We start from the raw sequence: 26,961 nt of genomic DNA on the forward strand, positions 1-26,961 counted from the left end.
GTGTGTCAACATGGGCTATATGGTGTAGACTGTAAGTGTGTCAACATGGGCTATATGGTGTAGACTGTATGTGTGTCAACATGGGCTATATGGTGTAGACTGTAAGTGTGTCAACATGGGCTATATGGTGTAGACTGTATGTTTGTCAACATGGGCTATATGGTGTAGACTGTATGTGTGTTAACATGGGCTATATGGTGTAGACTGTATGTTTGTCAACATGGGCTATATGGTGTAGACTGTATGTTTGTCAACATGGGCTATATGGTGTAGACTGTATGTGTGTCAACATGGGCTATATGGTGTAGACTGTAAGTGTGTCAACATGGGCTATATGGTGTAGACTGTATGTGTGTCAACATGGGCTATATGGTGTAGACTGTAAGTGTGTCAACATGGGCTATATGGTGTAGACTGTATGTGTGTCAACATGGGCTATATGGTGTAGACTGTAAGTGTGTCAACATGGGCTATATGGTGTAGACTGTAAGTGTGTCAACATGGGCTATATGGTGTAGACTGTATGTGTGTCAACATGGGCTATATGGTGTAGACTGTATGTGTGTCAACATGGGCTATATGGTGTAGACTGTAAGTGTGTCAACATGGGCTATATGGTGTAGACTGTAAGTGTGTCAACATGGGCTATATGGTGTAGACTGTAAGTGTGTCAACATGGGCTATATGGTGTAGACTGTAAGTGTGTCAACATGGGCTATATGGTGTAGACTGTAAGTGTGTCAACATGGGCTATATGGTGTAGACTGTAAGTGTGTCAACATGGGCTATATGGTGTAGACTGTAAGTGTGTCAACATGGGCTATATGGTGTAGACTGTAAGTGTGTCAACATGGGCTATATGGTGTAGACTGTAAGTGTGTCAACATGGGCTATATGGTGTAGACTGTAAGTGTGTCAACATGGGCTATATGGTGTAGACTGTAAGTGTGTCAACATGGGCTATATGGTGTAGACTGTATGTGTGTCAACATCGGCTATATGGTGTAGACTGTAAGTGTGTCAACATGGGCTATATGGTGTAGACTGTAAGTGTGTCAACATGGGCTATATGGTGTAGACTGTATGTGTGTCAACATGGGCTATATGGTGTAGACTGTATGTTTGTCAACATGGGCTATATGGTGTAGACTGTAAGTGTGTCAACATGGGCTATATGGTGTAGACTGTAAGTGTGTCAACATGGGCTATATGGTGTAGACTGTAAGTGTGTCAACATGGGCTATATGGTGTAGACTGTAAGTGTGTCAACATGGGCTATATGGTGTAGACTGTATGTGTGTCAACATGGGCTATATGGTGTAGACTGTAAGTGTGTCAACATGGGCTATATGGTGTAGACTGTATGTGTGTCAACATGGGCTATATGGTGTAGACTGTATGTTTGTCAACATGGGCTATATGGTGTAGACTGTATGTTTGTCAACATGGGCTATATGGTGTAGACTGTATGTTTGTCAACATGGGCTATATGGTGTAGACTGTATGTTTGTCAACATGGGCTATATGGTGTAGACTGTATGTGTGTCAACATGGGCTATATGGTGTAGACTGTAAGTGTGTCAACATGGGCTATATGGTGTAGACTGTATGTGTGTCAACATGGGCTATATGGTGTAGACTGTATGTTTGTCAACATGGGCTATATGGTGTAGACTGTATGTGTGTCAACATGGGCTATATGGTGTAGACTGTATGTTTGTCAACATGGGCTATATGGTGTAGACTGTATGTTTGTCAACATGGGCTATATGGTGTAGACTGTAAGTGTGTCAACATGGGCTATATGGTGTAGACTGTATGTTTGTCAACATGGGCTATATGGTGTAGACTGTATGTGTGTCAACATGGGCTATATGGTGTAGACTGTATGTGTGTCAACATGGGCTATATGGTGTAGACTGTATGTGTGTCAACATGGGCTATATGGTGTAGACTGTATGTGTGTCAACATGGGCTATATGGTGTAGACTGTATGTGTGTCAACATGGGCTATATGGTGTAGACTGTATGTTTGTCAACATGGGCTATATGGTGTAGACTGTATGTGTGTCAACATGGGCTATATGGTGTAGACTGTAAGTGTGTCAACATGGGCTATATGGTCTAGACTGTAAGTGTGTCAACATGGGCTATATGGTGTAGACTGTATGTTTGTCAACATGGGCTATATGGTGTAGACTGTATGTTTGTCAACATGGGCTATATGGTGTAGACTGTATGTTTGTCAACATGGGCTATATGGTGTAGACTGTATGTTTGTCAACATGGGCTATATGGTGTAGACTGTATGTTTGTCAACATGGGCTATATGGTGTAGACTGTATGTTTGTCAACATGGGCTATATGGTGTAGACTGTATGTTTGTCAACATGGGCTATATGGTGTAGACTGTATGTTTGTCAACATGGGCTATATGGTGTAGACTGTATGTTTGTCAACATGGGCTATATGGTGTAGACTGTAAGTGTGTCAACATGGGCTATATGGTGTAGACTGTATGTTTGTCAACATGGGCTATATGGTGTAGACTGTATGTTTGTCAACATGGGCTATATGGTGTAGACTGTATGTTTGTCAACATGGGCTATATGGTGTAGACTGTATGTTTGTCAACATGGGCTATATGGTGTAGACTGTAAGTGTGTCAACATGGGCTATATGGTGTAGACTGTATGTTTGTCAACATGGGCTATATGGTGTAGACTGTATGTTTGTCAACATGGGCTATATGGTGTAGACTGTATGTTTGTCAACATGGGCTATATGGTGTAGACTGTAAGTGTGTCAACATGGGCTATATGGTGTAGACTGTAAGTGTGTCAACATGGGCTATATGATGTAGACTGTATGTTTGTCAACATGGGCTATATGGTGTAGACTGTATGTTTGTCAACATGGGCTATATGGTGTAGACTGTATGTTTGTCAACATGGGCTATATGGTGTAGACTGTAAGTGTGTCAACATGGGCTATATGGTGTAGACTGTATGTTTGTCAACATGGGCTATATGGTGTAGACTGTATGTTTGTCAACATGGGCTATATGGTGTAGGATGATGGTTGTTATTGTTCAGTCAGCTCTTACTGTAACGCTCATTTAAGATTCTACCTAAATAAACACACTCTTTACTGGAGATATTTTACATTTTTGTAACTATGTAAGAAAATCAACCAATCTCATCATCAGACACTCGCTAACTAGCACTATAAACATGTACTATGCACAAGTTTAACCTGGCTTCCCAGTAACTTTAAAATACATAATCTGTTTCTTTTTCAGTTTCTACATGCTGCTCTTTTTCTCCCTTCAGGCCTGCTGCAGGAATCTTCCCTCCACTCCACTGCCCGCTAAACAGGAAGTCAGCCAGAGCTGCAAACATTACATGCCAAGAGAAACATCAACCATATTTTCTATGGGGGTGGGGATTCCTATCCCTACCAGAAAGATGGGGAGAGGGGGGGGAGAGAGAGCAGGAGAGAAAGAGGAAGAGCAGGCAAAAGAGGAAGGAGTAGAGAGAGCGAGGGAGAGGGGGAGTAGGAGGAGAGCGAGAGGGGGGAGGGAGTAGGAGGAGAGAGAGAGGAGAGAGGGAGTAGAAGGAGAGAGAGGGAGTAGGAGGAGAGAGAGGGAGTAGGAGGAGAGAGAGGGAGTAGGCGGAGAGAGAGAGAGGGAGAGAGGGAGTAGGAGGAGAGAGAGAGGAGAGAGAGGGAGAGAGAGGGGGAGAGAGGGAGCAGGCAAAAGAGGATATGACAGTAGAGAGAGAGGAAGAAGCAACAGATGGTGTCTGTCTTCAGTCAGAGCGTTTACAGGGTTTGGGACAGCTGTGACTGCTGCTGGGGCCAGGGCCAGGGCTGACTAGACCTCTGTTTTACTCTACCAGTGCATGGGGAACAATGGGAGTCTAGGCGACTTCAGCGACTGCTTCTGAGCTGCAGTGAACCTAGGAAGAGTCAATATAGTGGTTGTAGGGAAACAAGGCACTGGTCTAGTAACAAAGAGGATCAATGGCTGATCACCAGGGATGGCCATTCTTATCTGCTGAGGTTTCTGCTGGGCAGGCTTTTGCTTTTTTTTGCTTTTTTTACACAACTTAACTAGTCAAACTCTTCAAGATTATTAGCTAGTAGAGTCAGGCATGTATCTGCTGGGCTGGACCCCAAAAAAGCCAATGTCATTTCTAATATCTATCCATTGGGATCAGAGGAGGATGGTAGGAGGAGCTGTAGCTCATTGTAATATCTGGAATGGTATAATTGGTACGGTATCAAACATATGGAAACCACACAGGGACTCAATACCCTGGTCCTGAATCTGACCAATGACTCAATACCCTGGTCCTGTATCTGACCAATGACTCAATACCCTGGTCCTGTATCTGACCAATGACTCAATACCCTGGTCCTGAATCTGACCAATGACTCAATACCCTGGTCCTGAATCTGAATCTGACCAATGACTCAATACCCTGGTCCTGTATCTGACCAATGACTCAATACCCTGGTCCTGTATCTGACCAATGACTCAATACCCTGGTCCTGAATCTGACCAATGACTCAATACCCTGGTCCTGAATCTGAATCTGACCAATGACTCAATACCCTGGTCCTGAATCTGATCAATGACTCAATACCCTGGTCCTGTATCTGACCAATGACTCAATACCCTGGTCCTGAATCTGACCAATGACTCAATACCCTGGTCCTGCATCTGACCAATGACTCAATACCCTGGTCCTGTATCTGACCAATGACTCAATACCCTGGTCCTGTATCTGACTAATGACTCAATAGCTTGGTCCTGTATCTGACCAATGACTCAATACCCTGGTCCTGTATCTGACCAATGACCCAATACCCTGTTCCTGACCAATGACCCAATACCCTGGTCCTGTATCTGACCAATGACTCAAAACCCTGGTCCTGTATCTGACCAATGACTCAATACCCTGGTCCTGTATCTGACCAATGACTCAATACCCTGGTCCTGAATCTGACCAATGACTCAATATCCTGGTCCTGAATCTGACCAATGACTCAATACCCTGGTCCTGTATCTGACCAATGACTCAATACCCTGGTCCTGTATCTGACCAATGACTCAATACCCTGGTCCTGTATCTGACCAATGACTCAATACCCGGTCCTGTATCTGACCAATTACTCAATACCCTGGTCCTGTATCTGACCAATGACTCAATACCCTGGTCCTGTATCTGACCAATGACTCAATAGCTTGGTCCTGTATCTGACCAATGACTCAATACCCTGGTCCTGTATTTGACCAATGACTCAATACCCTGGTCCTGTATCTGACCAATGACTCAATACCCGGTCCTGTATCTGACCAATGACTCAATACCCTGGTCCTGTATCTGACCAATGACTCAATACCCTGGTCCTGTATCTGACCAATGACTCAATAGCTTGGTCCTGTATCTGACCAATGACTCAATACCCTGGTCCTGTATCTGACCAATGACCCAATACCCTGTTCCTGACCAATGACCCAATACCCTGGTCCTGTATCTGACCAATGACTCAATACCCTGGTCCTGTATCTGACATGTGTGACCCAGGAGAGAGGGTGAACAATCCTCACTCTCCCACATTACAATACAACAATCCAGTGAAGCTCCCCACGCCAAGCGCCAAGCCTGGTCCTCACACCTAGCACCAAGCCTGGTCCCCGCACCAAGCGCCAAGCCTGGTCCTCACACCAAGCACCAAGCCTGGTCCCCGCACCAAGCGCCAAGCCTGGTCCTCACACCAAGCACCAAGCCTGGTCCACACACCAAGCAAAGCCTGGTTCCCGCACCAAGCGCCAAGCCTGGTCCCCGCACTAAGCGCCAAGCCTGGTCCCCGCACAAAGCGCCAAGCATGGTCCCCGCCCCAAGCGCCAAGCCTGGTCCCCGCACCAAGCGCCAAGCCTGGTCCCCGCACCAAGCGCCAAGCCTGGTCCCCGCACAAAGCGCCAAGCCTGGTCCCTGCACCAAGCGCCAAGCCTGGTCCTCACACCAAGCACCAAGCCTGGTCCACACACCAAGCAAAGCCTGGTTCCCGCACCAAGCGCCAAGCCTGGTCCCCGCACCAAGCGCCAAGCCTGGTCCCCGCACCAAGCGCCAAGCCTGGTCCCCGCACAAAGCGCCAAGCATGGTCCCCGCCCCAAGCGCCAAGCCTGGTCCCCGCACCAAGCGCCAAGCCTGGTCCCCGCACCAAGCGCTAAGCCTGGTCCCCGCACCAAGCGCCAAGCCTGGTCCCCGCACCAAGCGCCAAGCCTGGTTCCCGCACTAAGCGCCAAGCCTAGTTCCCGCACTAAGCGCCAAGCCTGGTTCCCGCACCAAGCGCCAAGCCTGGTCCCCGCACCAAGCGCCAAGCCTGGTCCTCACACCAAGCACCAAGCCTGGTCCCCGCACCAAGCGCCAAGCCTGGTCCCCGCACCAAGCGCCAAGCCTGGTCCCCGCACCAAGCGCCAAGCCTGGTCCCCGCACCAAGCAAAGCCTGGTTCCCGCACCAAGCGCCAAGCCTGGTCCCCGCGCCAAGCGCCAAGCCTGGTCCCCGCGCCAAGCGCCAAGCCTGGTCCCCGCGCCAAGCGCCAAGCCTGGTCCCCGCGCCAAGCGCCAAGCCTGGTCCCCGCGCCAAGCGCCAAGCCTGGTCCCCGCGCCAAGCGCCAAGCCTGGTTCCCGCGCCAAGCCTAGTTCCCGCACTAAGCGCCAAGCCTGGTTCCCGCACCAAGCGCCAAGCCTGGTCCCCGCACCAAGCGCCAAGCCTGGTCCCTGCACCAAGCGCCAAGCCTGGTCCCTGCACCAAGCGCCAAGCCTGGTTCCAGAGCTGTATGTGCTGTAGCTAACTAAGGGCTGGATTCAATCCGTATCGCCAAAGTATCACCGAAGATCCACGTTAAAATGAAAAGGTAATTTCCGATTGATCCGACATATGCAGCGTTTACCGTGAATGCAGTCTCTGCGACTGCGGGAACATTGAACATTGCTTTTAATTGTCAATCGCGCTACAATGCGAATCTTCAGCACTACGGATTGAATGAGTCTTCCGACCGTTGTTGTCATCCATTCAGGCCTTGTCTGTTCCAGCTCTCAACAGGGACTGCTCTGACACCTGTCACCTCTCATAGAGTAAAGAAGGAGTACACACATGCACACAAACACACACACATACATACACACACACATACGAAGCACAGGGAGGAGGTTTGGAGTTCCAGTGGTGCAATTGAGGAGGAGTACTGACATAAAACACATTCCTGAAGTAGCTTATGTTTAACAGCCAGGTCAACCAATGCTTATTCAGTCATTCCTGCACTAATGTGGCGCTGCTAACATGCTAACATGCCCAAAAGTAGGCAGTCATATTTTGTGCTTCTTACAGTAACCAGGGAAAGTATTTTTCCCCCGCTGTGTGTCAAATATGGGCATCGCTAGGGTTGCCACAGCATAAGGAGAAGCAGGCAAGATGAGTCATGGATGTGTACTGGTTAACAGTGAGCAAAGCTTTAGCCATCATCAAATATTGTATAAACAGAGCACAGAAATATCTGTTATATAATCACATTAACCCAAATTCATTTCCCAGCAAACCATGCTATTATAAGAAATGAGGAACAAGACGGGAACAAAACAAACTTAACAAACCTTAACCCTTAAGACTAAATGGAAATAGGAAAACACCCTGTGGCTGACAGTGACACACCACCATACAGTAGGTTTCCACATGGCAGCTTGTGGCTGCTCTGGAGAACCACGTACTGAATAGTTCTCCTGCCTGTAGTATGAGACTGAGTGCCCTGAGCAATGAGACTTGTTCACACGATCTCTTGCTTGAAATGTTGGTGAGAGTTCATATGCTACCTGACACACAATTCTTTCACACAGTTATTTGACACACTTAAATCTGTTGAAAACCAAAAGATGAAAAGCTGCTCAGTGGTCGAGCCCTCTAGTCTAAGCCTTTCTCACTTTGAGTAACTATGGGATCCATTGTATTGTTGTTCATTTTTCTTTCAAGTGAGGGCAAGAAGGGATTTCATATTCCAGTGTACAATACTGAGGTTATCTCAGAACTTGTCAGTGATTGGGTGCAGAGATGTAGCGGAGTCAGGTGCAGGACACCCGATTTTGAGCAACACAACGGAGTTTACTCAAAAATCAATCAAAGTTCCAAATAGGAACATACATACACACTAGCACATACAACAACCACTAAAGACACCAACAATCACGGACAGAACAGAAATGTAAGCCAGAGGGTTAAATAAGGAACATGATAAGGGAATTGAAACCAGGTGTGTGTAATACAGACAAAACAAAACGAAACTGAAACATGTGGTGGTGGTGGTGGTGACTAGAAAGCCGGTGACGTCGACCGCCGAACACCACCCGAACAAGGAGAAGGGCCGACTTCGGCGGAAGTCGTGACAGAACTAAATCTTGTGTTTGCAGGCCACAAGAGACTACTGCTGAGGCAACCAAGGATTGAGTTAAAACTATAAATTTTACCCCCTTTTCTCCCCAATTTTCGTGGTATCCAATCGCTAGTAATTACTATCTTGTCTCATCGCTACAATTCCCGTATGGGCTCGGGAGAGAGGAAGGTCGAAAGCCATGCGTCCTCCGAAGCACAACCCAACCAAGCCGCACTGCTTCTTAACACAGCGCGCCTCCAACCCGGAAGCCAGCCGCACCAATGTGTCGGAGGAAACACCTTGTACCTGGCCCCCTTGGTTAGCGCGCACTGCGCCCGGCCCGCCACAGGAGTCGCTGGAGCGCGATGAGACAAGGATATCCCTACCGGCCAAACCCTCCCTAACCCGGACGACGCTAGGCCAATTGTGCGTCGCCCCACGGACCTCCCGGTCGCGGCCGGCTGCGACAGAGCCTGGGCGCGAACCCAGAGACTCTGGTGGCGCAGCTAGCGCTGCGATGCAGTGCCCTAGACCACTGCGCCACCCGGGAGGCCTCACAAAACAATTTTGACATAAATAGTTACATTCATGAGTTTTATTAACGAGTGTCAATAAAAAAAGAAGGTCCGCCAAAGCAAAAACCTGATAAAGCAAACATGTATATGAAGGCTGTAAGTACAGAAATTGTTTGCTCACTGTGAAATGAATATCCAACTAGTCAGTGCCAACTGTGTGGAGTTTGGAGTTTGTGACAGCAACTTTGTGAGCTTATTACAGTATTATAGACACTATGTCCTGGGATTTCCTACGATCTTCTATGTAGAAGAACCCCTTACCTTCTAACGACTCTTGTGTACCTTGTGAGTGTCATAGAGCAAAACGTGAGTGTTCGTGACAGTCTCAGCTTTTAATAGTTTGTAGCTCAAACCATTCCGTTTGTAGCTCAAACCATTCAGACTCGGCCCCGGGCCCCTTTGGGATCTCCTTTGTCTCACAAACACTGCTCTAGCTCAGCCTCCGTCGATCACACAGACAAATGGTTGGTATCTACGGATACAGAAGAAATTGACGAGTCCAACAACCCAGAAGTCTGTAGCTCAATATTTTAAAAGGATTAGCAGTCAAAAATACGCCGGCGTTACGGTGGGACTCATTGGGTTAACAGACCACGGTGACTTAGTGTTAGTGAAGCCACACATTCTCACCGCTCCAGTTAAGGCCTTTCTTTATTTGTTATCTTCAATACTCCCTGCTCACATAGAGTCATCTTCCACCCACCCATCACACTGCAGTAGTCATCTTCCACCCACCCATCAGACTGCAGTAGTCATCTTCCACCCACCCATCACACTGCAGTAGTCATCTCTCATCCACCCATCACACTGCAGTAGTCATCTTCCATCCACCCATCACACTACAGTAGTCATCTTCCATCCATCCACCCATCACACTGCAGTAGTCATCTGGCATCCACCCATCACACTACAGTAGTCATCTTCCATCCACCCATCACACTGCAGTAGTCATCTTCCATCCATCCACCCATCACAGTGCAGTAGTCATCTTCCATCCACCCATCAGACTGCAGTAGTCATCTTCCATCCACCCATCACACTGCAGTAGTCATCTGGCATCCACCCATCACACTACAGTAGTCATCTTCCATCCACCCATCACACTGCAGTAGTCATCTTCCATCCATCCACCCATCACAGTGCAGTAGTCATCTTCCATCCACCCATCAGACTGCAGTAGTCATCTTCCATCCACCCATCACACTGCAGTAGTCATCTTCCATCCACCCATCACAGTGCAGTAGTCATCTTCCATCCACCCATCACACTGCAGTAGTCATCTTCCATCCACCCATCACACTGCAGTAGTCATCTTCCATCCACCCATCACACTGCAGTAGTCATCTTCCATCCACCCATCAGACTGCAGTAGTCGTCTGGCATCTACCCATCACACTGCAGTAGTCATCTTCCATCCACCCATCACACTGCAGTAGTCATCTGGCATCCACCCATCACACTACAGTAGTCATCTTCCATCCACCCATCACACTGCAGTAGTCATCTTCCATCCATCCACCCATCACAGTGCAGTAGTCATCTTCCATCCACCCATCAGACTGCAGTAGTCATCTTCCATCCACCCATCACACTGCAGTAGTCATCTTCCATCCACCCATCACACTGCAGTAGTCATCTTCCATCCACCCATCACACTGCAGTAGTCATCTTCCATCCACCCATCACACTGCAGTAGTCATCTTCCATCCACCCATCAGACTGCAGTAGTCGTCTGGCATCTACCCATCACACTGCAGTAGTCATCTTCCATCCACCCATCACACTGCAGTAGTCATCTTCCACCCACCCATCACACTGCAGTAGTCATCTTCCATCCACCCATCACACTGCAGTAGTCATCTTCCATCCACCCATCACACTACAGTAGTCATCTTCCATCTACCCATCACACTGCAGTAGTCATCTTCCATCCATCCACCCATCACAGTGCAGTAGTTATCTGGCATCTACCCATCACACTGCAGTAGTCATCTTCCATCCATCTACCCATCACACTGCAGTAGTCATCTTCCATCCATCCACCCATCACACTGCAGTAGTCATCTTCCATCCATCCACCCATCACACTGCAGTAGTCATCTTCCACCCACCCATCACACTGCAGTAGTTATCTTCCACTAACCCATCACACTGCAGTAGTCATCTTCCATCCACCCATCACAGTGCAGTAGTCATCTTCCATCTACCCACCACACTGCAGTAGTCATCTTCCATCCACCCATCACAGTGCAGTAGTCATCTTCCATCCACCCACCACACTGCAGTAGTCATCTTCCATCCACCCATCACACTGCAGTAGTCATTTTCCATCCACCCATCACACTGCAGTAGTCATCTTCCATCCACCCATCACACTGCAGTAGTCATCTTCCATCCACCCATCACACTGCAGTAGTCGTCTGGCATCTACCCATCACACTGCAGTAGTCATCTTCCATCCACCCATCACAGTGCAGTAGTCATCTTCCATCTACCCACCACACTGCAGTAGTCATCTTTTATCCACCCATCAGACTGCAGTAGTCATCTTCCATCCACCCATCACAGTGCAGTAGTCATCTTCCATCCACCCACCACACTGCAGTAGTCATCTTCCATCTACCCACCAGACTGCAGTAGTCATCTTCCATCCACCCATCACAGTGCAGTAGTCATCTTCCATCCACCCACCACACTGCAGTAGTCATCTTCCATCCACCCATCACACTGCAGTAGTCATCTTCCATCCACCCATCACACTGCAGTAGTCGTCTGGCATCTACCCATCACACTGCAGTAGTCATCTTCCATCCACCCATCACAGTGCAGTAGTCATCTTCCATCTACCCATCACACTGCAGTAGTCATCTTCCATCCACCCATCACAGTGCAGTAGTCATCTTCCATCTACCCATCACACTGCAGTAGTCATCTTCCATCCACCCACCACACTGCAGTAGTCATCTTCCACCCACCCATCACACTGCAGTAGTCATCTTCCATCCACCCATCACACTGCAGTAGTCATCTTCCACCCACCCATCACACTGCAGTAGTCATCTTCCATCCACCCATCACACTGCAGTAGTCATCTTCCATCCATCCACCCATCACACTGCGGTAGTCATCTTCCATCCATCCACCCACCACACTGCAGTAGTCATCTTCCATCCACCCACCACACTGCAGTAGTCATCTTCCACCCACCCATCACACTGCAGTAGTCATCTTCCATCCACCCACCACACTGCAGTAGTCATCTTCCACCCACCCATCACACTGCAGTAGTCATCTTCCATCCACCCATCACACTGCAGTAGTCATCTTCCATCCACCCATCACACTGCAGTAGTCATCTTCCACCCACCCATCACACTGCAGTAGTCATCTTCCATCCATCCACCCATCACACTGCGGTAGTCATCTTCCATCCATCCATCACACTGCAGTAGTCATCTTCCATCCACCCATCACACTGCAGTAGTCATCTTCCATCCACCCATCACACTGCAGTAGTCATCTTCCATCCACCCATCACACTGCAGTAGTCATCTGGCATCCACCCATCACACTGCAGTAGTCATCTTCCATCCACCCATCACACTGCAGTAGTCATCTTCCATCCATCCACCCATCACACTGCAGTAGTCATCTTCCATCCACCCATCACACTGCAGTAGTCATCTTCCATCCACCCATCACACTGCAGTAGTCATCTTCCATCCACCCATCACACTGCAGTAGTCATCTTCCATCCACCCATCACACTGCAGTAGTCATCTTCCACCCACCCATCACACTGCAGTAGTCATCTTCCATCCACCCACCCATCAGACTGCAGTAGTCATCTTCCATCCACCCATCACACTGCAGTAGTCATCTTCCATCCACCCATCACACTGCAGTAGTCATCTTCCACCCACCCATCACACTGCAGTAGTCATCTTCCATCCATCCACCCATCACACTGCGGTAGTCATCTTCCATCCATCCATCACACTGCAGTAGTCATCTTCCATCCACCCATCACACTGCAGTAGTCATCTTCCATCCATCCACCCATCACACTGCGGTAGTCATCTTCCACCCACCCATCACACTGCAGTAGTCATCTTCCATCCACCCATCACACTGCAGTAGTCATCTTCCATCCACCCATCACACTGCAGTAGTCATCTTCCACCCACCCATCACACTGCAGTAGTCATCTTCCATCCATCCACCCATCACACTGCGGTAGTCATCTTCCATCCATCCCATCACACTGCAGTAGTCATCTTCCATCCACCCATCACAGTGCAGTAGTCATCTTCCATCCCATCCACCCATCACACTGCTGCAGTAGTCATCTTCCATCCACCCATCACACTGCAGTAGTCATCTTCCATCCACCCATCACACTGCAGTAGTCATCATCTCCCACCTCTACCCATCACACTGCAGTAGTCATCTTCCATCCACCCATCACACTGCAGTAGTCATCTTCCATCCATCCACCCATCACACTGCGAGTAGTCATCTTCCATCCATCCACCCATCCACACTGCAGTAGTTCATCTTCCATCCACCCATCACACTGCAGTAGTCATCTTCCATCCATCCATCACACTGCAGTAGTCATCTTCCATCCACCCACCACACTGCAGTAGTCATCTTCCACCCACCCATCACACTGCAGTAGTCATCTTCCATCCACCCATCACACTGCAGTAGTCATCTTCCATCCACCCATCACACTGCAGTAGTCATCTTCCATCCACCCATCACACTGCAGTAGTCATCTTCCATCCATCCACCCATCACACTGCGGTAGTCATCTTCCATCCATCCACCCACCACACTGCAGTAGTCATCTTCCATCCACCCACCACACTGCAGTAGTCATCTTCCATCCATCCACCCATCACACTGCAGTAGTCATCTTCCATCCACCCATCACACTGCAGTAGTCATCTTCCACCCACCCATCACACTGCAGTAGTCATCTTCCATCCATCCACCCATCACACTGCGGTAGTCATCTTCCATCCATCCATCACACTGCAGTAGTCATCTTCCATCCACCCATCACACTGCAGTAGTCATCTTCCATCCATCCACCCATCACACTGCGGTAGTCATCTTCCATCCATCCACCCATCACACTGCAGTAGTCATCTTCCATCCATCCACCCATCACACTGCGGTAGTCATCTTCCATCCACCCATCACACTGCAGTAGTCATCTTCCATCCACCCATCACACTGCAGTAGTCATCTTCCATCCACCCATCACACTGCAGTAGTCATCTTCCACCCACCCATCACACTGCAGTAGTCATCTTCCATCCATCCACCCATCACACTGCGGTAGTCATCTTCCATCCACCCATCACACTGCAGTAGTCATCTTCCATCCACCCATCACACTGCAGTAGTCATCTTCCATCCACCCATCACACTGCAGTAGTCATCTTCCATCCACCCATCACACTGCAGTAGTCATCTTCCACCCACCCATCACACTGCAGTAGTCATCTTCCATCCACCCATCACACTGCAGTAGTCATCTTCCATCCATCCACCCATCACACTGCGGTAGTCATCTTCCATCCATCCACCCACCACACTGCAGTAGTCATCTTCCATCCACCCACCACACTGCAGTAGTCATCTTCCACCCACCCATCACACTGCAGTAGTCATCTTCCATCCACCCATCACACTGCAGTAGTCATCTTCCATCCACCCATCACACTGCAGTAGTCATCTTCCACCCACCCATTACACTGCAGTAGTCATCTTCCATCCATCCACCCATCACACTGCGGTAGTCATCTTCCATCCATCCATCACACTGCAGTAGTCATCTTCCATCCACCCATCACACTGCAGTAGTCATCTTCCATCCATCCACCCATCACACTGCGGTAGTCATCTTCCACCCACCCATCACACTGCAGTAGTCATCTTCCATCCACCCATCACACTGCAGTAGTCATCTTCCATCCACCCATCACACTGCAGTAGTCATCTTCCACCCACCCATCACACTGCAGTAGTCATCTTCCATCCATCCACCCATCACACTGCGGTAGTCATCTTCCATCCATCCATCACACTGCAGTAGTCATCTTCCATCCACCCATCACACTGCAGTAGTCATCTTCCATCCATCCACCCATCACACTGCGGTAGTCATCTTCCACCCACCCATCACACTGCAGTAGTCATCTTCCATCCATCCACCAATCACACTGCGGTAGTCATCTTCCATCCACCCATCACACTGCAGTAGTCATCTTCCATCCATCCATCACACTGGAGTAGTCATCTTCCACCCACCCATCACACTGCAGTAGTCATCTTCCATCCATCCACCCATCACACTGCGGTAGTCATCTTCCATCCATCCACCCACCACACTGCAGTAGTCATCTTCCATCCACCCACCACACTGCAGTAGTCATCCTCCACCCACCCATCACACTGCAGTAGTCATCTTCCATCCACCCATCACACTGCAGTAGTCATCTTCCATCCACCCATCACACTGCAGTAGTCATCTTCCATCCACCCATCACACTGCAGTAGTCATCTTCCATCCACCCATCACACTGCAGTAGTCATCTTCCATCCATCCACCCATCACACTGCGTTAGTCATCTTCCATCCATCCACCCACCACACTGCAGTAGTCATCTTCCATCCACCCACCACACTGCAGTAGTCACCTTCCACCCACCCATCACACTGCAGTAGTCATCTTCCATCCACCCATCACACTGCAGTAGTCATCTTCCATCCACCCATCACACTGCAGTAGTCATCTTCCATCCACCCATCACACTGCAGTAGTCATCTTCCATCCACCCATCACACTGCAGTAGTCATCTTCCATCCACCCATCACACTGCAGTAGTCATCTTCCATCCACCCATCACACTGCAGTAGTCATCTTCCACCCACCCATCACACTGCAGTAGTCATCTTCCATCCACCCATCACACTGCAGTAGTCATCTTCCATCCACCCATCACACTGCAGTAGTCATCTTCCACCCACCCATCACACTGCAGTAGTCATTTTCCATCCATCCACCCATCACACTGCGGTAGTCATCTTCCATCCATCCACCACACTGCAGTAGTCATCTTCCATCCACCCATCACACTGCAGTAGTCATCTTCCATCCATCCACCCATCACACTGCGGTAGTCATCTTCCATCCATCCACCCATCACACTGCAGTAGTCATCTTCCATCCATCCACCCATCACACTGCGGTAGTCATCTTCCATCCACCCATCACACTGCAGTAGTCATCTTCCATCCACCCATCACACTGCAGTAGTCATCTTCCACCCACCCATCACACTGCAGTAGTCATCTTCCATCCATCCACCCATCACACTGCGGTAGTCATCTTCCATCCATCTACCCACCACACTGCAGTAGTCATCTTCCATCCACCCACCACACTGCAGTAGTCATCTTCCACCCACCCATCACACTGCAGTAGTCATCTTCCATCCACCCATCACACTGCAGTAGTCATCTTCCATCCACCCATCACACTGCAGTAGTCATCTTCCACCCACCCATCACACTGCAGTAGTCATCTTCCATCCATCCACCCACCACACTGCAGTAGTCATCTTCCACCCACCCATCACACTGCAGTAGTCATCTTCCATCCACCCACCACACTGCAGTAGTCATCTTCCACCCACCCATCACACTGCAGTAGTCATCTTCCATCCACCCATCACACTGCAGTAGTCATCTTCCACCCACCCATCACACTGCAGTAGTCATCTTCCATCCACCCATCACAGTGCAGTAGTCATCTTCCATCCACCCATCACACTGCAGTAGTCATCTTCCATCTACCCATCACACTGCAGTAGTCATCTTCCATCCACCCATCAGACTGCAGTAGTCATCTTCCACCCACCCATCACACTGCAGTAGTCATCTGCCATCTACCCATCACACTGCAGTAGTCATCTTCCATCCACCCATCACACTGCAGTAGTCATCTGCCATCTACCCATCACACTGCAGTAGTCATCTTCCATCCACCCATCAGACTGCAGTAGTCATCTTCCATCCACCTAGCAGGGCGCACTAAATTGCCTTGCCTTAGATGGCCAGTGCCCAGTAGATGTGTGGAATGAGGTCTAGACACAACACAAGAATGCTCTACGGGGGTCCTTAAATTCTGACATTTCTGTTCACCTGGATATGGTATAGTTTATTGTATTACCCAGGTTACTTTGTAATGTACTCAGTACTCAATACAACATATTAGGATGAGCTCAGAAGTCTAGGCAGATGTGAATTCTGTTGTTGTCTATATGCCACATTTTGTACAGTATGTGAATGAGTAGAATATGTGGATTAATAGCCAGAGACAATCCTCAGACTGCAGAGAGATAAACGATCATCTTTCCACTGCCAGACAGCCTTTCATCCCAGGCACATGGACATACATTAGCTTAAGTGGCTAGCGTTGTGGCAGTACATCCTGGCTACTAAAGTAGAGCTCCTTCCCTGGTTGGCTAAAGGAGCTCTCATCAATTAAGGTCAGGTTAAATCATGGGAGGTCAGGTAATGAGTATCTGTCTTGTCTTCAGCCGTCCTGTATATATACTACAGTAACACTAGAAGCCTGCTTAGAGAGTCTATTAGGTAAAGGTTAACTCTGCTCTCGAACCACTGTCCAAGATTATGGACTACTAACCTGGCCATTTTACATCCGCTACTCCTGTGAAGCATGAAACCGAAAGCGGTGGAGTGGACAGTTTGGAGGCAGACAGGATGTTGACGGTTCACCTCAGTGAGATCATTTTATTTACAATATTTACAGATGCAGGATGACTTGACCAATAAACGTAGTACAAAAATAACAAACTTGGCGTGACATAAAGACTTGGATGAATCAAAGATATTCTCTGCAACAATAAACTGTTCAGGCATTTAACTATGATGCCTCTCACTGGACACAGGTGAAGTTCCACTCTAGCTACCTGTTACCTGCCCAACGTATCTCCCAGGTGTAGCTCCACTCTAGCTACCTGTTATCTCCCAGCTGTAGCTCCACTCTAGCTACCTGTTACCTCTCAGGTGTTGCTCCACTCTAGCTACCTGTTATCTCCCAGGTGTAGCTCCACTCTAGCTACCTGTTATCTCCCAGCTGTAGCTCCACTCTAGCTACCTGTTACCTCTCAGGTGTTGCTCCACTCTAGCTACCTGTTATCTCCCAGCTGTAGCTCCACTCTAGCTACCTGTTACCTCTCAGGTGTTGCTCCACTCTAGCTACCTGTTATCGCCCAGGTGTAGCTTCACTCTAGCTCCACTCTAGCTACCTGTTATCGCCCAGGTGTAGCTCCACTCTAGCTACCTGTTATCGCCCAGGTCTAGCTCCACTCTAGCTACCTGTTATCGCCCACGTGTAGCTCCACTCTAGCTACCTGTTACCTCTCAGGTGTAGCTCCACTCTAGCTACCTGTTACCTCTCAGGTGTAGCTTCAATCTAGCTACCTGTTACCTCTCAGGTGTAGCTTCACTCTAGCTACCTGTTATCGCCCAGGTGTAGCTTCACTCTAGCTACCTGTTACCTGCTATCTCCTAGGTGTAGCTCCACTCCAGCTACTGGTTACCTGCCCAACCTGCTATCTCCCAGATGTAGCTCCTGTAATGCCCAACGCAGGAGATGAGAAGCAGGTACAGGGGGTGAACAATTTAATATAGACGAACATGCAACGAGACAGTAACAGCGTCTGGACATAAACACGACACGACAAACAATGCTAATACAGAGAACAACACAGAGGAGCAGACATATATGCAGGGGCAGTCAACAAAGTGAGGGAGTCCAGGTGAGTCCAATGAACACAGCTGCGTGTAATGATGGTAACAGGTGCGTATGATGACGGGGGGAGTGGGAGCAGGCATGACAGTACCCCTCCCGCCCTCTAGGGGTGCAACCCGGCGACCCTCCTGGGCGAGCCGAATGAGAAGCCCCATGCGGCGTAGAAGCCCCATGGGCCGGCTGAAGCATGATGTGGGATGGGAACCTGCCGAGCCAACCGAGGAAAGGAAACCTCTCGAGCCAGCTAGGGCGTGACAGCCCAACGAGCCAGCTTAGGCACCCCCAGTTCCATCGGTGGCGGCCCCCTGGACATAAACACGACACGACAAACAGTGCTACTACAGAGAACAACACAGAGGAGCAGACATATATGCAGGGGCAGTCAACAAAGTGAGGGAGTCCAGGTGAGTCCAATGAACACAGCTGCACGTATTGATTGTAACAGGTGCTGACGGGTATGATGACGGGTAGCCTGGCGCCCTCGAGCGCCAGGAAGGGGGAGCAGGAGCAGGCGTGACAGCTCCACTCGATCTACCTGTTACCTACCTAACCTGCTATCTCCCAGGTATAGCTCCACTCTAGCTACTTGTTAAAATCAAATCACATTTTATTTGTCACATGCTCTTACTGTGAAATGCTTACTTACAAGCCCTTAAACAACAACGCAGTTCAAGAAAGAGTTAAGAAAATATTTACTCAATAAACTAAAGTAAAACTAGCAAAATAAAAAATAAAAAGTAACACAATAAAAATAATGAGGCTATATACAAGGGGAGTCAATGTGCGGGGATACAGGTTAGACAAGTTATTTTGTAGTAGGTAGTAGCATGTAGGTAGGGGTAAAGTGACTATGCATAGATAATAAACAGCGAGTAACAGCAGTGTAAAAAACAATTGGGGAGGGGGGGGGTATTGGGGGGGTGTCAATGTAAATAGTCTGGGTGGCCATTTGATTAATTGTTCAGCAGTCTTATGGCTTGGGGGTAGAAGCTGCTAAGGAGCCTTTTGGTCCTAGACTTGGCACTCCGGTACCAATTTCCGTGCGGTAGCAGAGAGAACAGTCTATGACTTTGGTGACTGAAGTCTATGACCATTTTTTGGGGCCTTCCTCTGACACCGTCTAGTACATAGGTCCTGGATGGTAGGAGGCTTGGTCCCAGTGATGTACTGGGCCGTACGAACTACCCTCTGTAGCGCCTTACAGTCAGATGCCGAGCAGTTGCCATACCAGGTGGTGATGCAACCGGTCAGGATAATCTCGATGGTGCAGCTGTATAACTTTTTGAGGACCTGGGGACCCATGCATAATCTTTTCAGTCTCCTGAGGGGGAAAAGGTGTTGATGTGCCCTCTTCATGACTGTCTTTGCGTGTTTGGACCATGACAATTCGTTGGTGATGTGGACACCAAATAACTTGAAACTCTCGACCCGCTCCACTACAGCCCCATCGATGTTAATGGGGGCCTGTTCGGCCCGCCTTTTCCTGTAGTCCACGATCAGCTCCTTTGTCTTGCTCACATTGAGGGAGAGGTTGTTGTCCTGGCACCACACTGTCTCTGACCTCCTCCCTATAGGCTGTCTCATCATTGTCGGTGATCAGGCCTACCACTGGTGTGTCGTCAGCAAACTTAATGATGGTGTTGGAGTCGTGTTTGACTACGCAGTCGTGGGTGAACAGGGCGTACAGGAGGGGACAAAGCACGCACCCCTGAGAGGCCCCAGTGTAGAGAATCAGCATGACAGATGTGTTCTTGCCTACCCTTACCACCTGGGGGCGGTCCGTCAGGAAGTCCAGGATCCAGTTGCAGAGGAAGGTGTTTAGTCTCATGGTCCTTAGCTTAGTGATGAGCTTTGTGTTGAACGCTGAGCTATAGTCAATGAACAGCATTCTTACATACTTTTGTCCAGGTGGGAAAAGGCAGTGTGGAGTGCAACTGAGATAGCATCAACTGTGGATCTGTTGGGGCGTTATGCGAATTGGAATGGGTCTAGTGTTTCCGGGATAATGGTGTTGATGTGAGCCATGACCAGCCTTCCAAAGCACTTCATGGTTACCGACGTGAGTGCTACGGGGTGGTAAACATTTAGGCAGGTTACCTTCGCTTCCTTGGGCACAGGGACTATGGTGGTCTGCTTGAAACATGTAGGTATTACAGACTCAGTCAGGGAAAGGTTGAAAATGTCAGTGAAGACACTTGCCAGTTGATCCACGCATGCTTTGAGTACACATCCTGGTAATCCATCTGGCCCCGCAGCTTTGTGAATGTTGACCTGTTTAAAGGTCTTGCTCACATCGGCTACCAAAGAGCGTGATCACACAGTCATCCGGAACGGCTGGTGCTCTCATGCGTGCTTCAGTGTTGCTTGCCTTGAAGCGAGCATAAAAGGCATTTAGCTTGTCTGGTAGGCTCGCGTTACTGGGCAGCTTGTGGCTGGGTTTCCCTTTGTAGTCTGTAATAGTTTTCAAGCCCTGCCGCATCCGACGAGCATCAGAGCCGGTGTAGTAGGATACTTGTTACCTGCCCAACCTGCAATCTCCCAGGTGTCGCTCCACTCTAGCTACCTGTTACCTGCCCAACCTGCTATCTCTCAGGTAGTCCTCTTGTCAGTAAACAGAATGCGCAACTCCAACCAATGTTCTCATTTGTTTCATGCGCTTCGTGGAAACTCCTCGGACATAAGTGTAAATCATAGTTATATCTCTATGCCTAAGACCTCACATTATAGTCAATGGGTGGCATCATTGAGGGGCATTGGGGCCCTGCCTGGAAATGAAACAAGGGAAAAGAGAGAGGAGAAGGGGGGAGAAGGATAACTCTTACCCTGAGGGCCTCAATGACCAGGTCACGGGCCTCCAGCTCTCCTTCCAGAACACTGAACAGCATCAGCAGCTCTGGGTTGCTCAGGCTCTCCATGTTCATCTGGGACTCCTATGGGCATGCCGGGGAGAGGAGCTGGGTCAGTACCATGACATACACTGTCAATACATTATAATATAACAACACGGAAGTTATGTGCATGAGATGAAAATGTTTTTTTTTTGCTTTGCGTATGAACAAGATATTTGGATATGATGGCCAATACTAGAGGTCGACCGATTAATCGGAATGGCCGATTAATTAGGGCCGATTTCAAGTTTTCATAACAATCGTAAATCGGTATTTTTGGATGCCAATTTGCACGTTTTCTTTTTTTTACACCTTTATTTAACTAGGCAAGTAGGTTAAGAACACATTCTTATTTTCAATGACGGCCTAGGAACGGTGGTTTAACTGCCTTGTTCAGGGACAGAACAACAGATGTTTACCTTGTCAGCTCGGGGATTCAATCTTGCAACCTTACAGGTAACTAGTCCAACGCTCTAACCACCTGCTTTACATTGCACTCCACGAGGAGCCTGGGTGTTACACAAATGCAGTAAGAAGCCAAGGTAAGTTGCTAGCTAGCATTAAACGTATCTTATAAAAAAACAATCAATAAATCATAATCACTAGTTAACTACACATGGTTGATGATATTACTAGTTTATCTAGCGTGTCCTGCGTTGCATAAAATCGATGTGCATTCGCGAAAAAGGACTGTCGTTGCTCCAACGTGTACCTAACCATAAACATCAATGCCTTTCTTAAAATCAATACACAAGTATATATTTTTAAACGTGCATATTTAGTTAATATTGCCTGCTAACATCAATTTCTTTTAACTAGGGAAATGGTGTCACTTCTCTTGCAACAGAGTCAGGGTATATGCAGCAGTTTGGGCCGCCTGGCTCGTTGCGAACTGTGTGAAGACTATTTCTTCCTAACAAAGACAGCCAACTTCGCCAAACGGGGGATGATTTAACAAAAGCGCATTTGTGAAAAAAGCACAATCGTTGCACGACTGTACCTAACTATAAACATCAATGCCTTGCTTAAAATCAATACACAGAAGTATATATTTTTAAACCTGCATAGCTGCATTTAGCTAAAAGAAATCCAGGCTAGCAGGCAATATTAACCAGGTGAAATTGTGTCAATTCTCTTGCGTTCGTTGCACGCAGAGTTAGGGTATATGCAACAGTTTAGGCCGCCTGGCTCGTTGCGAACTAATTTGCCAGGATTTGACGTAATTATGACATAACATTGAAGGTTGTGCAATGTAACAGGAATATTTAGACTTATGGATGCCACCCGTTAGATAAAATACAGAACGGTTCTGTATATCACTGAAAGAATAAACGTTTTGTTTTCGAGATGATAGTTTCCGGATTCGACCATATTAATGACCTAAGGCTCGTATTTCTGTGTGTTATTATGTTATAATTAAGTCTATGATTTGATAGAGCAGTCTGACTGAGCGATGGTAGGCACCAGCAGTCTCGTAAGCATTCATTCAAACAGCACTTTCGTGCGTTTTGCCAGCACCTCTTCGCTGTGCTTCAAGCAATGCGCTGTTTATGACTTCAAGCCTATCAACTCCCGAGATTAGGCTGATGTAACTGATGTGAAATGGCTAGCTAGTTAGCGGGGTGCGCGCTAATAGCGTTTCAAACGTCACTCGCTCTGAGACTTGGAGTAGTTGTTCCCCTTGCTTTGCATGGGTAACGCTGCTTCGAGGGTGGCTGTTGTCGATGTGTTCCTGGTTTCGAGACCAGGTAGGATCGAGGAGAGGGACGGAAGCTATACTGTTACACTGGGAATACTAAAGTGCCTATAAGAACATCCAATAGTCAAAGGTATATGAAATACAAATCGTATGGAGAGAAATAGTCCTATAATTCCTATAATAACTACAACCTAAAACTTCTTACCTGGGAATATTGAAGACTCATGTTAAAAGGAACTGCCATCTTTCATATGTTCTCATGTTCTGAGCAAGGAACTTAAACATTAGCTTTCTTACATGGCACATATTGCTCTTTTACTTTCTTCTCCAAAGAAAGTTTTTCTTTGTTTTTGCATTATTTAAACCAAATTGAACATGTTTCATTATTTATTTGAGGCTAAATTGATTTTATTGATGAATTATATTAAGTTAAAATAAGTGTTCATTCAGTATTGTTGTAATTGTCATTATTACAAATAAATAAAAAAAATCGGCCGATTAATCGGTACCGGCTTTTTTTTGGCCCTCCAATAATCGGTATCGGCGTTGAAAAATCCTAATCGGTCGACCTCTAGCCAATACTGTACTTAAGTTAAAGCACCCTTGAATCCTGTGGGTCATTGTGGATCACTATAGATTTTGAATAAACTTTTAACAGTGCAGAAATGAGCACAAATCTGGCAAAGACTTGGATATCAGGCAACATTTCAATCTAAGAGGTCCACTATTTAAACACTGGATGCATTTACCAGGCCCAGTACCTTCGTTAATAAAAGCTGAAAGCTTTGTTAAACTGAGAGAAAAGCACTGCATTTGCCATTCACTCTCATGGTTCACTTGTCTTTGTGAGGACCTTGTGAACGTCATACATGTGGAGACAAATGCCTCACACACACTCAAATGTATGTAGTTCTGTCCTTGAGCTGTTCTTGTCTATTGATGTTTTGTATTATGTCATTCTGTATTATGTTTCATGTTTTGTGTGGACCCCGGGAAGAGTAGCTGCTGCTTTTGCAACAGATAATGGGGATCCTAATAAAATACAGAGACGGAAACTCTTCAGTCCCAATCCGTATATATACAGATTTTTCACATAGTTGCCGAAAAGATATTAAGTAACTGACAATGAGCTGTTTGCCCTCATTCATTCCCATATTCGTTCATATCGAGACTCAACAAGTTGTGCTTTGGGATCCTCTCTCCCTCCAACTTTTGTTTGGACCCCTTTAGAATTAGTGGTTAAAAGTCAGGGGAGAGAATTTTTGAGATGTGTTGTGGTGTCTTTGAAGGCTCCATGCATTCTTTACTTGGTGCAGCTGCCCTGGGTCTGTTGACAACACTGTGGTATCCACACCTCAAACATACAACCACACTCTGGCAGGCCAACAAATGCAGGCTAGGCTTTGGAATCACTGTAGTTCATTCAGTATCACACTAAGCAATTGGATCCTTAAAAGAGTTTACAGAAACTCATGGTGAGCTCATTGGGATAATATTAGTAAGTTGGAAAGAGACCGTCAGACTTGACAAAATAACACAAAATAATAGTGTATTGGTCGCGCACTGAAATTTGCAGATGTTATCGCAGGTGCAGCTAAATGCTTGTGTTTCTAGCTCCAACAGTGCAGTAATACCTAGCAACACAAAACAATACACACAAAATCCAAAAAGAAAAAAGAAAGAAATTAGTCCAGAATATAAATATAAATCATTAGGAACACCTGCTCTTTCCATGCATAGACTGACCAGGTGAATCCAGGTGAAAGCTATGATCCCTTATTGATGTCACTTGTTAAATCCACTTTAATCAGTGTAGATGAATTGGAGGAGACAGGTTTAAAAATTATTTTTAAGCCTTGAGGCAATTGAGACATGGATTGTGTATGTGTGCCATTCAGAGGGTAACTGGGCAAGGCAAAAGATTCAAGTGCCTTAGAACGGGGTATGGTAGTAGGTGCCAGGCGCACCGGTTTGTGCCAAGAACTGCAATGCTGCTGGGTGTTTCACGCTCAAAAATGTGTGTATTAAGAATGGTCCACCACTCAAAGGACATCCAGCCAACTTGACACAACTGTGGGATGCATTGGAGTCAATATGGGCCAGCACCCCTGTGGAACTCCCTGACGAAGTGTGTGTGTGTGTGTGTGTGTGTGTGTGTGTGTGTGTGTGTGTGTGTGTGTGTGTGTGTGTGTGTGTGTGTGTGTGTGTGTGTGTGTGTGTACGTGTATGTGTATGTGTGTGTGTGTGTGTGTGTATATTCTTTTTCTTCTATTTTCTACATAGAAGAATAATAGTATGGACATCAAATCTATGAAATAACACACATGGAATCATGTAGTAATTAAAAAAGTTTTAAACAAATCAAAATATATGTTCTATTTTAGATTATTCAAAGTAGCCACCCTTTGCCTTGATGACAGCTTTGCACACTCTTGGAATCCGGGTTTCAACTGTACCCGGCAAATGGCAGGCAGCGTGAATGGCGTCGTGTGGGAGAGCGGTTTGCTGATGTCAAAGTTATGAACTATTTTTGAACTATTTGAAATTGTTGCATGTTGCGTTTATATTTTTGTTCAGTGTATATAATGTAGGGCTGACCCCTGGTCGATTTTTTGATTGATAGGCTGTTGGTCGACCAAGATTTTTTTAGTCGAGCAGTGGCAAATGTATATATAAAAAAATGTATGGCACATGAGACACCAGTCTGATTCACACCTGTCTCCATTACACCAGTATCACCAGTAGTACATTTACCATTAATTACCATCATTTATCATCTACAATGTTTGTTTGGCTATGGTAATTTCTGTTAATGCATTCAATATATTATTATTATTAGATCTTACCGTTGACATTGTAGGAGTGGACACGTTGTTTGCAGAGCGCAAGTAAACAAAGTCTGTTTTTACATCCATTGAGAATGACAGTAGTTCCTCAATGTATTTGAAAAATCTTTCCAGCTCTCTCCCTTTTGATAACCACTCAGCATGAAAGGGGAAAAAATGTCCGGCTCTGATCCGGTGGAATCGTCATAAAATAGGCCTGCCTGATTACTTGTCCACACGGAAAACTCTGGAGAATATTTTATACAATGTTGCAAGTTGGCTAGCAGAGCTTCTGGCCAGACCAAGTTGATACAATGTTTAAAGTTCCTTGCAGACAAGCCATGTGTAGCCAATGTGATATATTTTCCACCTGCGGGCTGCAATGTTTTTTTATTTGTTGGCTTTATGTACAGTGGCAAGAAAAAGTATGTGAACCCTTTGGAATTACCTAGATTTCTGCATAAATCTGTCATTAATTTTTATCTGATCTTCATCTAAGTCACAACAATAGACAAACACAGTGTGCTTAAACTAATAACACACAAATTATTGTATTTACAAAAGTATCTCTAAAAGCCTTAATGTTCATCAGTCCACGGTAAGACAAATTGTCCATAAATGGAGAAAGTTCAGCACTGTTGCTACTCTCACTAGGAGTGGCCGTCCTGCAAAGATGACTGCCAG

General features: G+C 47.1%; 1 protein-coding gene across 1 annotated transcript in view; it reads right to left on the reverse strand.

Moving 5' to 3' along the window:
- Positions 1–26,961, reverse strand: part of LOC139554694 (CTTNBP2 N-terminal-like protein) — a 47,969-nt gene that overhangs the window by 16,063 nt on the left and 4,945 nt on the right. The window contains exon 2 of the mRNA XM_071367736.1: positions 21,688–21,795. Coding sequence (XP_071223837.1) covers positions 21,688–21,786 — 99 coding nt within the window. The 5' untranslated portion in view covers positions 21,787–21,795. The remainder of the gene's footprint in view (positions 1–21,687; positions 21,796–26,961) is intronic.

This window comes from Salvelinus alpinus, chromosome 2 (assembly GCF_045679555.1).
Source record: "Salvelinus alpinus chromosome 2, SLU_Salpinus.1, whole genome shotgun sequence".
In the NCBI taxonomy this organism is placed as follows: Eukaryota; Metazoa; Chordata; class Actinopteri; order Salmoniformes; family Salmonidae; genus Salvelinus; species Salvelinus alpinus.